This window comes from Vanellus vanellus (genome assembly GCF_965231255.1).
Source record: "Vanellus vanellus genome assembly, chromosome: 4".
NCBI classification, from domain to species: domain Eukaryota; kingdom Metazoa; phylum Chordata; class Aves; order Charadriiformes; family Charadriidae; genus Vanellus; species Vanellus vanellus.
In genome coordinates, this window is record NC_138909.1 from 6,304,529 (window position 1) to 6,320,931 (window position 16,403).

Here is a 16,403-nt window from a genome sequence, read left to right on the forward strand (position 1 = left end):
AACTCCCTGAGCAGCTCTGGAAATCCTCTTGTAGAAACTCCAGGAAAAAAAAAACAAACAGAACAATGCAGCCTATTTCATGATACCTCATTGTTGTGATAAAGAGCAAACAGATTTCATATGGTAAATGTAAGAACACGTCTGTTGCTTAAGAACTATCACTGCCAAAAAACAAACTCTTTCCGCTGCCTTTGGCAGACAAGAGTAATATTAAAGTTACCAAATAAATTTCTAATATTAATGCATAAAGAAATAAGGAAGGAATTTCCATTATGTATTTTCAGTCAACAAGTTTGCACTGTGCTAGATGAAGAGGTTTGTTAGAAAATAAAATAGCAAAAGATATAAATAGATTCTCTTCAGGCCTAGGCACTCTAGAAAAGGGAAGTAAACAAGAAAGTATATCCATTGACTTCAGCTCTTGAAATGACTGAAGGAGGGAAGCTTTTTCAGATTACTTGACATGAAACTACATTATCAACACCCGTAGATGCCTCCAAAGATGGAAACACAGCACTGATATAATATATCCTACAGTGCTTTCCCCCCGAAATACACAACATCATGTTAGTTTCTTTCCTCGGACTGGCTTTATCTACTTTATCCACTGATGTGCTTTCCTTATGACAAAACAAGACAATGAAAGTAAGGGCTACTTAGGCTTTATTTGAAATGAGCAGTCTTCAGTGCCCACTTCTGCTGACCCCTGTAGAATGAGCTAATTAGCATTTCTTTTACTAACAAACATTCTGCATGTAGATTATTACTCTGGAAAGTAAATACATAAAAAGGATGATATCCTTCTCAACAAACACAATCCTGTTCAATGCATGTCTCCACAATCCTAGACAACTCAATGATCCAAGCGAAAATGCTTAGGGTTACTCATTCTTGTTAGCCACTTTATTCTTGTTAACCCTTTATTCTTACTAGAAAAAAAGGGTTAGTCTCAGCATTGCCAGTGACATAATGAGAACACAGATGATAAAAGTATTATCAGCAAGCACCTCTAAGAGAAAAAGCTGGTCTGACTCTCGGAAGACAAGTTACATTTACACAGCTAGAACCTATGAGAAAAAAAAAAGAGTTTGGATTTTTTTTTAATTATTTGTTAGTTAGACGTATTTGATCTTGAAATGTGAAAGTTATATCAATGACACCTTTTCCAATTTCAAGACAGGAATACCTGAGGAGCAAGTTTTTTCCAGTAAATTAAGTTTGTAAAATTAATTTTAAGTCATTCTAAATCATTCTGTAGAGTGCCTGCTTCTAAAACAACAAGGGGATAGTGAATTTAAAAGAATATATGATATAGGCTGAACTTCAATTTTTCCTAGAAGTTTCAAGCTTCAGATAAAATTTTCCTTTCCTATAGCACAGAATAGTAGTGTCAGCTAAACAGATCTACAGATTCTGTTTTGTTTCTCTCCTTTCTTTACAGCAAGAGGTATATTTCAGTGCTATGAGAAGGACTATCACCCAGCTGTAGCAGGACAGTGCCTATAATTCTGAGTTATTTCAAATATGAGAAATTCATTATCATGGCAGGACAGGTTGTCAGTCTCTGCGTTGGGTCATGAGGGAAAGAGTTCTACATTTCTTCACTGTGAACACAAGCTCTTCTCAGACAACAGCAGAGCCCCTTGTTTTAATCAAAGCCTTGAACTGAAAACTGTTTATTCTTCAGTTCATCCTAGTAATGACTTTCACTTTTCACTTTGCTATTGGTCTGTCAACACTTCTTTTATAGGACTACAGACAAGAGAGATGCAGTACAGCTATAAAAGCTTTGCTTATATTCTGCTGTATTAAGGCCTCCTTGTTAAGTTGGTCAGTTGTTGGGGTTTTTTTTCCAAAGTAAGAAAAAAATGGTTTAAAAATCTTCCCTGTGATTAAGAAAAATACAAAACGTAATTGGTCTAAGGCTTTGACTCATTTTGGAGACATTTTTAGCTAATATGGCAGAAGTTACCACCTTCAAACACCTACTCTGTCCCTCAGCAAGACATGTCTCCTTTTGCACCAAGGAAGACTGACTAGACATATCTGTGCCAACGCAGTTCAGTCTGGTATATTTAATATTTGCATAAATAGTGGTGGGTTCAGGAACAGCTAAACCTGCCACAAATCATGAGCCTAACTCAAAGATCTCCAGTTTCCTGAGCTCTCATCCTGTTTAAAAAAAAAAAAAAAAAAAAAAAAAAAAAGAGTAAAATTATACGTTTTTAGACACACCTTTGCCAAGGCCTACAATTCTGCATACTGTAAATTACTGCTTTTGGATATGCTGCAAATGCTTGGTTCATTGGAATACACATTACTGCACAGGTTTTTAACTTTTTCCTCCCATTATTTTAACACTGGAAAAAGATTTACAAAAGCCAATGCTTTGTGAAACTGCAGAAGCTTTGAAAGATAATTGTAAAGAAACAAACTAAACACACCAGTCTAATAATTCATCTAACAGAAACGCTGTTATACTGGATTAAAAAAAGAAAGGTTTGCGTTTTTTTTAATTATACCCACATAAATATTTCCCAAATCAAAGCAAGTCTTCTAAGCTAAAAGGGTTTTAGACCGTGAATATTTTCTAAAATCTAAATTGCTGACATTACACATTCTCTGTAAATATTAAAGATGAAGAAAATTCCACCAAAAATAAATCTTTATACAATCGGTTAAAAAACAGTACACAATGCCAAGAACAAGTTACTCATGAGGGAAAACGGCCACAGCATTCCTCTGGGCTGCGAGTTCTATGTCAGAGGCAGGAAACTTTAGCTTGGACAGGCCCAGGAGAATCTCAGTTTCAAGCTCTAAACTTGATTACCTACAAAAGCTAAGCAAGCCACCAAGTTAACTCTGCTTCCGTTTCTTCTTTTTTAAAATGGAGGTAACACTATCACACTTAATGCAGAAAGAAATCTCCTGTCATCAGGCCTCAAAGCATTGCTAGATTTTCTACAGCGGATTTGGATTTGCATTTAAGTGCATTTAAAGATGAGGTTTGAATTTGGCTCTGAATTTTTTAACTCCCTGGGGTTAGAGTTGAGTCTTAATACTCATTTAACATAGCAAGTTGCATATTGGAGCAAGGTGCCATATGTCTGTTTTTCTCAGTCAAATGTGAGAACTGAAGAAGTTCTTTTTCCTTTCTGACTTAGCACTTACTGTTATGGATTAACAGATGTCTTTGTAGAGAGAATGGGGTTCGGAACAAAGCTTTGCATTCCTCACACTGGAATGGTCTCTCTTCAGAATGGGTCTGCAGATGAAAGACAACATGTCAGAGGAAAAGGCTTGAGAAATCAATTAGCTGTCATTACCGTAATTATAGCTAATTTTCTAGACTGGATTCAGGAGGGGATATCATAGCAATTGGAAACATGAGGGGATGAAGAATTAAAACAATCATTCTGCCATTATCCAGAATCTGGAAAGTCAGCATATCAGCTACCGAATAAATGTACCTTTCCCAGTCCTCAGAAGTGTTACATCAGATGCGCATGCAAATAGAAACAAAAAAATAGAATAACCAGGAAAAAAAATCCACAAGCTCAGTTGCATTGCTTTATCAGTACTAACACTGCCCTTAATTACTTACTAATATGAATAAACACTTTAAAATTAAAGATGTACACAAAAACCTTTTTCTAAGTTAAGTTTGAAGGTAAAACTGATCTGATTATCTCAAGATAGTATCTAAAGTTTGGAAAAGAAAATTTCTCAAGTCATGAGACTAGTCTTTGATATCCTTGTTTCAGCTTCTTGTATTGAAAGAAAAAGGCAGGGCGGGGCAACAGTACCAAGGTTTTCATTTGCTGTAGAAAAATTCACCATAGCTGAGAAACAGCCTCAAAGCCATAAATAAAATGAAAGGCTAAGCTTGGATGAGTCTCTCAAAGTAGAGTTACTGAAGCAGATTTCTTTTCTGGAGCTGTGGAAACATCCAGCTTCATTCTACTTCCATAAATTTCAAAGCACTTTCCCTGTTTCCTATCATTATTAAGTGCTCTCCCAATGTAGACAGTAAATTAATTTGTACAATTTATTAGCTACCCAATTTCCTACTATTTTTGCAAAGGAAAGCAAGTTTTTAAAGCAACAGTGTCTAAATATTGTATTAGTTCTCAAAGACCTTAAGGAGAAGCTGCAGTGCCAAGAGGAAAAGGGGATGGACAGTGTTTTATAATATGCACAAAATTAGGTAAACTAGTTAATTTTGTAGACTAAGGGTAAATATTAGCACAGTACATCTATTTTGGCTATTCATAATATGATACAACACTTGCAGCTATCCCTTAAACTGGGGAGAAAAAAGGGACTGTGGGGAGTCAGCATAATTATTTAGATGTAGACTGAGGGCCTTGAACCTAGGCTGATTTTAACACAAACGTCCTCTTACATAGACAACAGTCCCAAAATGTTATAGTACTTGCAATGGTATACAGAGGCTTTGGATTCAAAGACAATTCCTTGACCTCGGCCTATGTCACTTAAAGCAAAAAGGCAACTGGAGCACCAGCAAATGTGAGGAATACATCACATGTTACATAAAATCTGCTGAATGTTTCAGTTCAGCTTCTACATCAGTGTTTGCATTAGTTGACACCCTGCTTGGCAGTCTCAGCAGTCAGGCCAAGGATTGACAGGACATGAAGAGACTGAACTACCTTCTCACCTCAACAGGTGGTTCCTCCAGAACAGGGTTGAGACATATTGACGAGACACTGTGGGGAAGCTCGCAGTGCTGCTGTCTGTGCTGTACCTGTTCTGTGGATAAATAGAAGGGTTCAGTCTCTAGGGCTGTCAATCTGGCACCTTTCACGAGCGCAAAATTTACGATGTTTATTTAAAAAAATGCCTTGTTTTAGAACACTCATCACTTGAGTGATAGTTCTGAAGAGCACAGTCATTTGTACAGAATTCCTTCTTAGCATCTCCTTGACAGTTCTAGTTTTCTGATCAAAATATAAGTATTCATCTGCACATCTTAACTTCACTACAAAGAAAAACACCTAACTAGGCATACCCACGTGCAAGGATACACAGATCACCTGCCTCTTTTGTGAAGGTCCAGAAACAAATTAGATCTATTACAAAAAGCCATGCAAATCTTAATGAGAAGTATTCTCTCAAACAAGCGTATTAGTTCTATTACTGTTCTTTTGTGGGCTAACAGGTTCCAGATCAGAGATGGCTTCCATTCAGTCAGAGCAGGGGACAGCCATACAGTCAAAGCAACTGAGGATGGGCTCTTATGGAATATTTCATGGCAGCCTTTCCTACCACAGCGTTTGTGAAGGCTTAAACCCAGCTCAAGACTATTTATTCCCAGTAGAGAAACTGAGAGAATACAGTTGTTTCGATTCATTATGCTCCCCAGGACCAAATAACCCTGGATTAACCATAAACCCTTTGAAATCCTGTGTCTGCTGACCTATTTCTGCTCATTGTCATAGCCTCATATTTTATTCTCTGAAGTCATCCTTTATACATAGCAAAAAAGGAGCAGATGGAACAAAAACTTTGCTTTCTCCTGTATGAAGTATTCTGTGCGTTCTATGGCATAGAACATGCACCTTCATCCAATCTAACCTGGATGAAAGGTGACTACTTTTATCTGTAGCACAACCCAATGCTACATTTGCCTCTTAATTTCAGATACCATTCTCTTTCCTCATCACAAAAATGGAAGCGTATTCTTCATACGATCACTTAGTCATATAGTCTGAGCTTTTTCAAAAAATATCTGAGCTAGTTCCACATCACATAACGCTTCTCACTGCTGACATCTCTCCAAGCAAGTGAGAAAGCAAGCTTGCACATGCACCTCCACAGAGCAGTGCAGTACATTAGAGGTACCACAGGAAGACTTAACAGTTCCCGACTCTCAGATCTGTAGCTGTAAGGGCATAATGAGTGCTAAGTAAGGGTTCAAACCACAATGCTCCACTGAACGGAGCAGATACACTCTTAGCAACTCCACTGTCTATCTCCCAGTGAAATCCTGTGAAATGGGAGGAACTAATTTCCTTCTGCAACTTTGAAATGACCCAACATTCACCCACATCTGAAAGATGATTAAAAGCACATATTGTGGGAGCCATTTTTATTCTTATACTCCCAACACAAAATCAGATTAAATAACCCCCATAAAGGAATCACAGAAAAAGCAACAAGTTTCCATCTAAAACACAAAATAAGAATTCAAAGGCACAAAATGTACATGTATGTATACTTATTATAAATAAAGAGTATGCAGCTCCGCTGTAAAACCCAAAGAGTGTTTTCAAGCGTGTTCCTATCAAACTTGGAAGCATGTTTTCTGTTAAATGCTGTTGATTTAAGTGTTATTAACTACTATACCCATCACTCCTACTGCAGGTTCCTAAGCTCCCTGCTACTAGCACGGTAACTGCGTCCTGGAACTCAAAAAAGCACTGTGAAATTATTCAGAGGCAAACTCTTCTTCCTCCAAAAGAAAATGAAACCTAGGAGGACATCTTAAAGGAATTCACACCTAAAGAATTGTTAAAAACCTGAGCTGAAGAAACACATAGAAATATGATACACAACAAAGGTTTAAGTTTCCACTGTTACTGGATTAACTTTCCTGTGAACAAGCAAAAGAACTATTGTCCTCTTCCCCTAATAGCGGCGTCACCCTCCCAAAGTTCATGGCACTTAGAACTATTTTCGCATCCCAAACTACCAAATCCATGACTTACACCTCACAATTGGTTTTGTGTATACACATCCATACTCCCCCCTCTTATCTACTACCTCTCCTTGTTTACACTGTTTACTCAATGGAGAGAGGCGTGTCTAAAACAGCAATTCAGGACATCTATGTTAGTCTCCTGTCTCTCATGCTCATCTCTTCATTTAGCAAGTGAAATTAGAGACCTAAATGTGGATGGCTGCATATTCACAGCTGTTTGGGTAAACTTCATGTAAACACAGGAATAAGTTTCTTTCATTATAAGACAGGGTTGATTTACAGCCAGTACTATGTGCAAACAGGTTCAGGAAACAAGTATTCCAACACGCTTCAAGGAGTTCTGTCAAAATTAGGTACTCACTAAATCTGTCTAAATTTTAATATTTTTCCCATTAAGTGGAGCCTCTAATCCTTGCTTATGTTAGTGGTGCTGCTGCTTCAAACACAGAATTGGGTCACTGTTTACTCATTCACACTTAATCCTGAATTCCATTTTCAGGCCAAACTCCCTACCAATCATCAACTGCAAATTAACATAAGGAAATATGTAAAAAGTATTCATTTAAGATATAGATAGCATTTTATACATTTTCTTTAGAATATATCCAATTTGTGAGATTCTGCCCCATTTTCTTAATAAAGTCTAAAACATAAGGTACAACCACAGCATATATGGGAGCTAATCTTGTCCTTCAGCAGGCTTCCACATGCTTTCTGTTTTAGACGGTCATCACCATTTCATCCTACGACAGGCATTATTATTACTCTTACATGATTTATGGCTCAAAGTGCAAGAGATGGTGCAAAGATCCTGTGCCAAATTCCCAGATGGCATATAACATGAGCCAAACTGCAAAAGACTTGTAAGTATGGGCATATCAGATTCATCAAAAAAAGGAAGTATTTAAAAAATGTAAAGGAAAAAAAAAGAAAAAAAGCAAAGGGTTCCAAATACTGGGCACAAAACCAGACAGGTAATTTTTTTTCTTTCTTTCTTTGTTTTTTACAGCCTCGTAATTCTGAAAGAGCAGTCATGGATACAGCCTTCCACTAAAAATGTAACCCCAGGTTAAAAATAATGACCAGCATTACAGAAATTAGGCCAAGCAGATTTAAGCTTAAATCAACAGAAGTGAAGCATCTTTTCATGAGCCTGTTTTTCAGGTAACACTTCTTCTGATGTTGTTTTAATGTGTGAACACTATCCAATGCAAATCCAGTATAGTTTGAAAGCATCTGCTGCTAAGTCTGACAATGACTGCAACAGGACTACACTTAGTTTTATTCAAATATGGTCTTTTTTAAAAACAAAAAGTTCGGAGACATTTTAGACAAGTTAAAAACAAAACAAAACAAAAAACCCAGGAAAGTCAAAATAGGGATTTGTTTGATGCTTTTAACCAAGTAACTGATTTCCTTCTATTTATTTCACTTTTTTACTAGAATTCATTTAGTATTTTGAGATTTTAGATATAACAAAGAACACTAAAAAATACATTCTCCAATACTTTAATCCCATGTTTATAAGCATGCCAGAGCTTAATGAAGAACCACTTAAAAGAAAAAAATCTGCAAATCTGAGGCTGGCAGACCTGTAAACAACAACAGCAGAGTGCTTTACCTTCTTGTGATTCTTGTAAACATTTCTGTGGGCAAATCCCTTTCCACAAAGCTTGCATTTATAAGGTTTATCTTCACTGTGTATTATTTTGTGTGCAGTCACTTGATCAAGTCGTTTGAAGGACTTATTGCAAACCTCGCAGGTGTAGGGGCGTTTTTCTGCAGAAAATGAGTGGGGGACATTTAATCTCCTGTTTATACAGGGGGAGAAGATGAAAGGCAGAGACAGTCATCTCCTCAGAGAGATTTTTGCAATTAAGTCAACCCAATTAAGATTAAACCAATTAGAAAGACATCTAATGCCCTTTATGTTAGACAGTTAAGTCACTTCACAAAAGATGAGCCACGGTGTATCTCAAGAAATTGGCACATTCTTTGCAAGAATCATTCTAAAACTAAATTCTGATTAATTAGCTTAAATCAAAAGAGAATGACTTCAAAGAGGAAAACCCTGTTTCCAGATTACAAATGTGAAAGAGGGCATGACAGTTTAAATGTTTTAAAACTTAATTAACAATATACATATTAGCTTCCAAAATCAAAAGTTCCTATGCAAAAAGCCTTTATGCTTCAACTGGTGACTGCAACTTAACTACATTAACGCTCATCCAAAAGTGTCAAAAGAAAGCTAGGAGCCTCTGAGATATAGATTATGTTATAAGAAATGAGCTTTTGGTGCAGACTGATACTAAGAAAATAGTTCAATTATAAGCCTGTGCAGCTGTAAAAAAATGACATTTTTTTAAATGCCAATGTATTTGACAGAACAACGTTTGTGTTTCCATTGTGTTGGCTGGTGTTTCTAATCACTGGTGAAATAAATAGACATTACACTGCAGTGATCAGAAATCCTGGCAGAGCCAATTTGTGTCACACTGTCAAACCTACAGACAGGCCACTCCCCGCTCACAGTGACCTGTTCTGTCAAAGGACTGGCACAATGAAACATTTGTGTGTGGTCTATGAAACAGTGTGGAGTACAAGCTGCTTCCTCTGACTGGAAACTACGTGCACGTGAGGCCACTAACAGATATATAAATATACATATATGAATGACTGTTTCCCTTTCTATCACAGATTTCTGTCTGACAGGATTCCCCAGCTCCCATCCTCTTCTCTTCGACATGAAGTTTCAACCACCGGTTCTTCACCTCCTCTATAAGCCAACTAGCAATCTTTTGCCCCATCCCAGCTAACTGACATCATCTACCCCAGCTAGCATAAAAAAAATAGTTGACAAAGCAGCAGTAGGAAAGCGACTATAGCACTACGCTTGGATTTTTGAAAGGTTTAGAAAGGGTAGCTTAGGTGGTTTCCACGGAAGCTGAGATTTTCTTGAACCAGGACAACACAGAATTCATCAGGCCTTCTATAAGAAACTAATTCAGGTAAAAGTGAATATATGTTAAATAGATATACACACATACATCTCTCTGTTATTTCTGTACGTTACCTGAATGAGTTATCATATGGCGTTTTAGCTGGTTAGCTGAAATAAATTTCTTGTCACATTCCTGACACTCAAAGATCTCATGGACCTGCAAAATGAGTGTTTAATGATAATTAAATACGCATCTCAAACAAGATCACACATCTTACATATACAAACATTCTCTAACAGACCATAACTATTTCTTAGCCAGTAGCTATACTAATACTCATTAATATTCTGTGATTTCCCCCTTGCTAGTCCCTTGGTGAACAACAGTATCTCTCAAAAAAATATTCATCACCGCAAACAAAAAATTATCACTAAAACTACATTTAGAAACACAGGTTAAACCTTCAAATTTACAATATCAGATCCATTTAAAATATCACTATTATGAAAGCATTAAAAGAAAGAGATGCAGAATACCTTTTCAGAACATTTCTTTCTAGTCAATAAGACATAAGTAAAAATGGCACAGTAACTACTTCGTAACTACTGTAAAAATTTTAAAAAACAAGTACTATCAAACTCTTTCAGGACTGTTTCTCTTAAAAGCTTTCAGAGGCAAGACAGTGGATGGGCACCAGTGTCTCTTAAGACTGTAAATGCAGTAAGCATCAGCAGGATTTTCAATATCACAGAACATAACGTCGTCAAGGACTAAATGGTGGAAAAACAAGAGGCAGTTGAGAGCTGCAACTTCTGATACTCATTTAAAAAAAATTAATCCTGTGTTATTTACTGTTCCCCAAAGTCACAACACATACATAGTTCTCCACCTCTCATGATTACCATTCACCTTCTGCTCTGTATTATATTTGCCATTGGCAGCCTCCCATTAACCTAGCCACAGTGCAATTGAACATACATTTTTGGCTTTTTGAAACTGCAGCCTTAGACAGCAAAACTTCCAGGCAGAGATCACATTTCATGAAGCTTTTTGGAAAACTCTATAGATTTTCTGTAGGAGAATCTAGCGGCTAAAAATAACAAATATCAAATGTTCAGCACAATACTGCAATGAAAAACATTTGCATACAGCACAGTAAAAAAGCTCAACTAAGACTTCCACTTAAACAAACAAAAAAACAAAACAAAACAAGAGTCTCCTTAAGTATTCTGCCTTGCAATGTTTTTATGTCGCTACTTACAAACTAACTTTAGAGCAAATTAAATTGGTTATGCCATTTCCTGCAATCTCTGCAAACTCGCACACTTTGGACAGTGATGCTTAATGAAATGCTCAGACAGAATCAGGTGGTAAGCTCAAATGAAGATCATTTGTTCTAAATATTCTGTTTACCCAGCTGCATTTCAGATTAATTTCTCTTATATGCACACAATCTACTACTCTATCCTTTCCCAAAAGATCTAAATTTTTGCTTAGGTTGTTGACTAAAGTTTACATAATTCTGTAATCAAGTGCTATCAGAATTCCCTCCCCTCCTCCAACACAATTATTTGAAATAACTTGTAAGGTATTCTTAAACATAATAGTTAATACATCAGAACCCAGATTGTGCTTTAACACTATACAATGTCTGATTTCAACTTATAAGCATTGTTTAATAAACAGTCTCATTGAATACATTTGCATTAAAACAGAGACTTGCATGCATGTGCATTAAAAAGTTACAGCTATCAAATATGTATTCTATAGCTGGTACTCTTGAATCAATTCTTTAGAAAAGAATCAGACAGACTTGTGTGCACGTGCATTAAATAGCTGTAGCTATCAAGCATATATTCTATAGCTGGCACTCTAGTTCTCTAGAAAAGTATACAATTACATGGTAAAACAACAGTAATAAAATATAGCAAATATTTTTATGAATAATGATATTCAAATGGATTTTCATTTTAAGAAAACTTGTCAAGCAACACGGTCTGAGTAGACAGGCTGTAATACCACAGGCAAGTGCTCGTGCAATGATTTATTTGTATAGTAAAATTAGTCTCATCAGGGGGCTGTAATAGCTATCAACACAACCCTCTTACATTTAAGTCAGAACATACTAAAATTGTTTTGTAGGCATATGAAGAGCTACACCTTCAGATAACAACTAAGTGCTAAGTGCTATACAAAACAGCAAGCATCTGAACAAGATTAATATATGCTCAGATAAATACACTTACAGGACTGACAAAATTTTCATTAGGTCTATTGAAAAGCAAAAGGTCATTCAAAAGAGTGTTTGGGGTAAACTGAGCTAAAACTTTGAAGATACAAGTAATCCATGATCAACTTTTCCAAAAACTAATTTGAATTTCAATCTACCACTCCAAGTACTGGATAAGACTCTTGTCTGTGGGAAGGCAGTGCTTTGAGAGAGCAAGTATATGAAAATATTGCATCCAGGTGAAATTATTAAATGTTATTGAGAATTTTAAAGCGGTGATCAAAATTTGGATTCCTACCTTTCTGTGGCTTTCATAGTGATCACAAAAAATAAAGATTGCACAGTAGAACAAAACACTGTCCAATGTGAAAGAAAAAGGGCAGAGACACTTGGAACTGGCAGGTGAAAAAAGGCAGGGGAGAGGGAGGGAATCACATATGATGTTTAAGAGTGACTCTCCTCACCATAACTGCAGGAAGCCCAGCTCTACAACAAAGAAAGTTAAGAGGTAATCAAGGATTTTTCATGAACGGTAAAACACACTCAGTGTCTTAGGTTGCTTCTTGGTTCTGTCATCACTTCAGCAGACTGCGCTACAGCATGCCTCTTAATAGAATCTTACAGATTCATGTAAGAAATCTGCTAAGAAATACAGAAGGGAAACAGCACAAACTAGTCTTGCTGGTGAAGCACAATCCTACATTTCATACAGGCATTTGTTTTATGACTTTTTGCAAAGTCAAAAGCTTTACTGCCTTATACTCAAAGATGTTCTTAATCTTTCTTAACAGGAGAATTAGCTACTTTACCATTGAAAACACCTGCATACAACAAAAGTCAGAAACTGACTCCACAGCTGTACAGCCCAGAGACACAGTCCCACAATCTACCTACAAGTACTGAAAGCGTAGCACTATCAATTCTGACTGCATCAGCCTGGGAAAAGAAACTAGCAACACTGGGATCTGATGGAATTTTTCTTCCATTTCCACCTACAGAACTGTAGAGCCTTGGTGGAGAGGCCTGGCAGCCTGTACTATTCACATGTACTTGTCAATTAAGTTGAAGTTCCCATGAGCAATTCAAATCCAAAACATGAGACACCTATATTGAATGGTACAAAAGGAACCCTTTAGCAAGAATCTTCAATGAAGACAACACTCCCCTCGCTTGCTCACTGTTATCATCGGATGACTGAATTTTGCATTTTATTTAAACTTCAGAACTTAGTATCAGAATATAATTCAGATGGTGTTTCATTTGCTCTGACAGCAGACATCACAAACCTGCAGAAAGGAGATTTTACAACAAACCTTTTCATTCTATTACCCAGTCTTCTGTAAGCTCCTGTACAGCATTCTCTAAGTTGTGTTTGCTGGGAATTTATTTTTTTTATACTATCATACCAGTTAGCAGCCCAAATCATTAACTACTGTAAATATCAGATAGAAGGATGTCACTTTACAATTGGAGGATAAGACAGAAGAGAACAGGTGGATATAGACAGAAAGGAAAACAAAAAGATACCAATCACCACAAAAAGCAATAATATCAGTGGATCAGCATCAAATTGTTAAAGTTTTGTAGGCATCGTGCAGGAGGAGGGTTGTATTATGGTAAGTAGTTTTGGAAATCAAATATAAAATAAATAAGGTAGATGAAAGTATTCTGGGTAGGACTGTAATCACTAAGGAAGACAAAATCAAAATTCACAATGATATCCACACTCAATGAAGCTCCAAAACACTCAATATTTAGGAAGGAGAAATCAATTGCACAAATGTTAAACGATTACCAACAGTTTACATAGCACCACTACAAAAAACATTAATGAATTCCAAACAAAATATGAATAACAAGATTGATGCTGCTGTTAGAAAGCATTGTCATTCTGAGATGTATTATTAGACATATTCTCTGTATTAATAAACTCAGGACATTCATTCCACTATACTTGGCACGACCAGTGGCTCAACTAAGCATCACGGCTCTTCGTGTTTGGGCAGCTGACTTCAAAAAGCACATAGGTGAAAAAGAGAGAATTCACAGGAAGAAAAAGCTTACTAAAAGAACAAGTAGTTTGGAAAAACAGATGCATGAAGAAAGGTTGAGATAATTGTGTTTGTACAGTCTAGGAATTGCAAATGGAGTTCATAACTTTGCAATATGCTAATTGTTATAAAGTTGACAGTGGTGAATTTTTCTTGGCATTCTGTCAGATAAGACAGAGCAATTAATTCCATTTGCAGCAAAGAAGATTAAGTAGGACATCAGAAAAAACAAATGCTGGACTAATGAACACATTCAAAAAAGTTGATGGCACTAAAGCTGGAAGTGAGAATGCAGAGACACCTATGGAGGTGGTAGAATTCTCTTTAATGGAACTTTTCAGGAGATGAGACAGCACATATCTAGGATGATTTAGGTACATGCTTACTCCCCTCTGCAAAAGAGAACGGGCTAGAAAACCCCCTGAGGTCTCTTCCAGCCCCATTGAGATAAACTAAAAAAAAAAAAAAAAAAAAAAAAAAAAAGTGGTGCCACCAAAAATTAGCACGATAAAAGCAACAGTCTGGAAAACAAGAGGGTAAGACTAAGGGACAGAAGATGATGACAGCAAAGTTTAATTGTACATGGCTAAAAAAGGGTTTATCTTTTGCACAAGCAAGCTGCAAGATGCACAAAGCTAAAAATGGGGTTAAATTGAAGGTGACATGAAAGCTACATGTCTTCAGAGAGTAAACAGATCTCAATTTCCCCTATAGCCACTCTCTTTACCTTCTTTCTCTACATTTGTCAGATTTCTCTTTCTGTTGTTTGTGCTTATTTTCTATTATCTTGTTCTTATTTTCTATACCCTTCTATTCACAACTTTTCATTCTTTACATTGACAGGAAATTGGTGGAAAAACACCTCTTTTCCTCCCCGTTTCACCTATTATTTTCTTACTGATTTTATTGCCTGTCTAAATATTTCTGGTGATGCTGGTGATGGATCCTGTCACACTTCCTACAAAAGCAAAGTAATTCGAACAAACAGAAAGCATGAGCCCTACATGCAATCTCCTTTTTGTTATCTGATGTAAGCTTGTGAATGTGGAATATCAATTTTCTGGATGTCTCAAAAGAGGAACCAATGAGCAAAAGGAAATAAAGTTTTATGCACAAACTCTTCATGGTGATTCTTAAGATAAGTGCTCAACTGACCTACCATCAATGCTACTTCAAAAGCTTGTTAGTGCGTGTCTGCAAAGAATTACAACTACTGAAACAAAAGGAACTTTTTAATAAAATGGACACACTAATCATTGAATTTTGGATTTTCAGGGCCACCACAAGGTGCATAAAAATTGTAATTACATGTGGCAAGGCATACCACAACTTGGTCTGAGGAGTAACAAAGTATAGCACTGTTCAACAAGAAATGATGGGCATATTAATATACACAAGGAGAAAAACAAATTAAAAAGTAGGGGCCCCACCATTTTCTTTGCAACAACATTTTAATTGATATCATCTATATCCTCAATGGATTCAGGTTATAACCAGGGTATTATTAAAGACTTACAGTTAATCTGATAAACAGTACAATGTAGCTTTTTGTAAAAACAGAATCTCCTGGGTTTTAGTGATTTATCAAATTAATCTTGCTGGGACTTCCTTTGGGTATAATGCATTCAGAATCTCATATTCATAGTCCATCTGTATTTCTATATAAACCCCCTTATTTCCAATAGACGCTTTTCAAACTGTTAACTCCTCCTATTCTGGTTATAAAAGATTACGTGCATAAATAAAAAGGCATTAAAATTTTGTTATTGAGGAAGAAATTTTTTTACTACTGCATAATGAAATTACAAATAACACCTTTACTGGTATGTCCCAAAGTAATAAGAAAGATTGTATTTTGCACAAAACGTGAAGGCTCATGAAGCTATTTTATGGTCTGTATGTATCGTATCATTACATAACAGTTTTATATTTAGCTTTAGTGTTTAAGAATGCTGAAAGACAGCAGACAACATTGACTTAAAGTTGGAATGCATAAGTGATATAAGCACAAACGTTTTTGTATTTGACAAATACGCATTAAAACTTTAGGAATTTTTTTGGTTTAACCAATTGTGACTACAAAAATAAATACCCACAATAAAATACACTGGGTTTGTAACCATGAAAAAGATTACCTAAAGGTTTGCATTACAGCAGCTTTCAAGTGACCTAAGCACCACAGTCTCACATCTTAGTGAAGTCAAAGCCTGCTGTGGGTTAGCCTTCATCTTACTGACCTTTCGATGCTCTTGGAGATTTGTTGCTGAGGAACATTTCTTATTGCACACTGAACACATCAGCTTCTTCCTAGAATTTCCTGAAACAGAAACAAAATACCACCAACATCTTAAAAAGGAAGTGCTAAGAAAGAACCTAAATATTTCCACTGAGTTTGTGACTTTCACAGGTCATTTGACTGACATAAGATTTTTACATTTGTATCCCATCTTCAAAGT

The 16,403-nt window shown here is 36.3% G+C and overlaps 1 protein-coding gene across 1 annotated transcript in view; it reads right to left on the reverse strand.

Annotated features, from left to right (window-relative positions):
• PRDM5 (PR/SET domain 5) overlaps positions 1-16,403 on the reverse strand; it is a gene marked incomplete at its 5' end in the record, with an annotated part of 84,255 nt that overhangs the window by 39,741 nt on the left and 28,111 nt on the right. The window contains 4 exons of the mRNA XM_082482944.1: positions 3,172-3,265; positions 8,346-8,503; positions 9,798-9,882; positions 16,185-16,264. Of these exons, the coding sequence (XP_082339070.1) occupies positions 3,172-3,265; positions 8,346-8,503; positions 9,798-9,882; positions 16,185-16,264 (417 nt within the window). The remainder of the gene's footprint in view (positions 1-3,171; positions 3,266-8,345; positions 8,504-9,797; positions 9,883-16,184; positions 16,265-16,403) is intronic.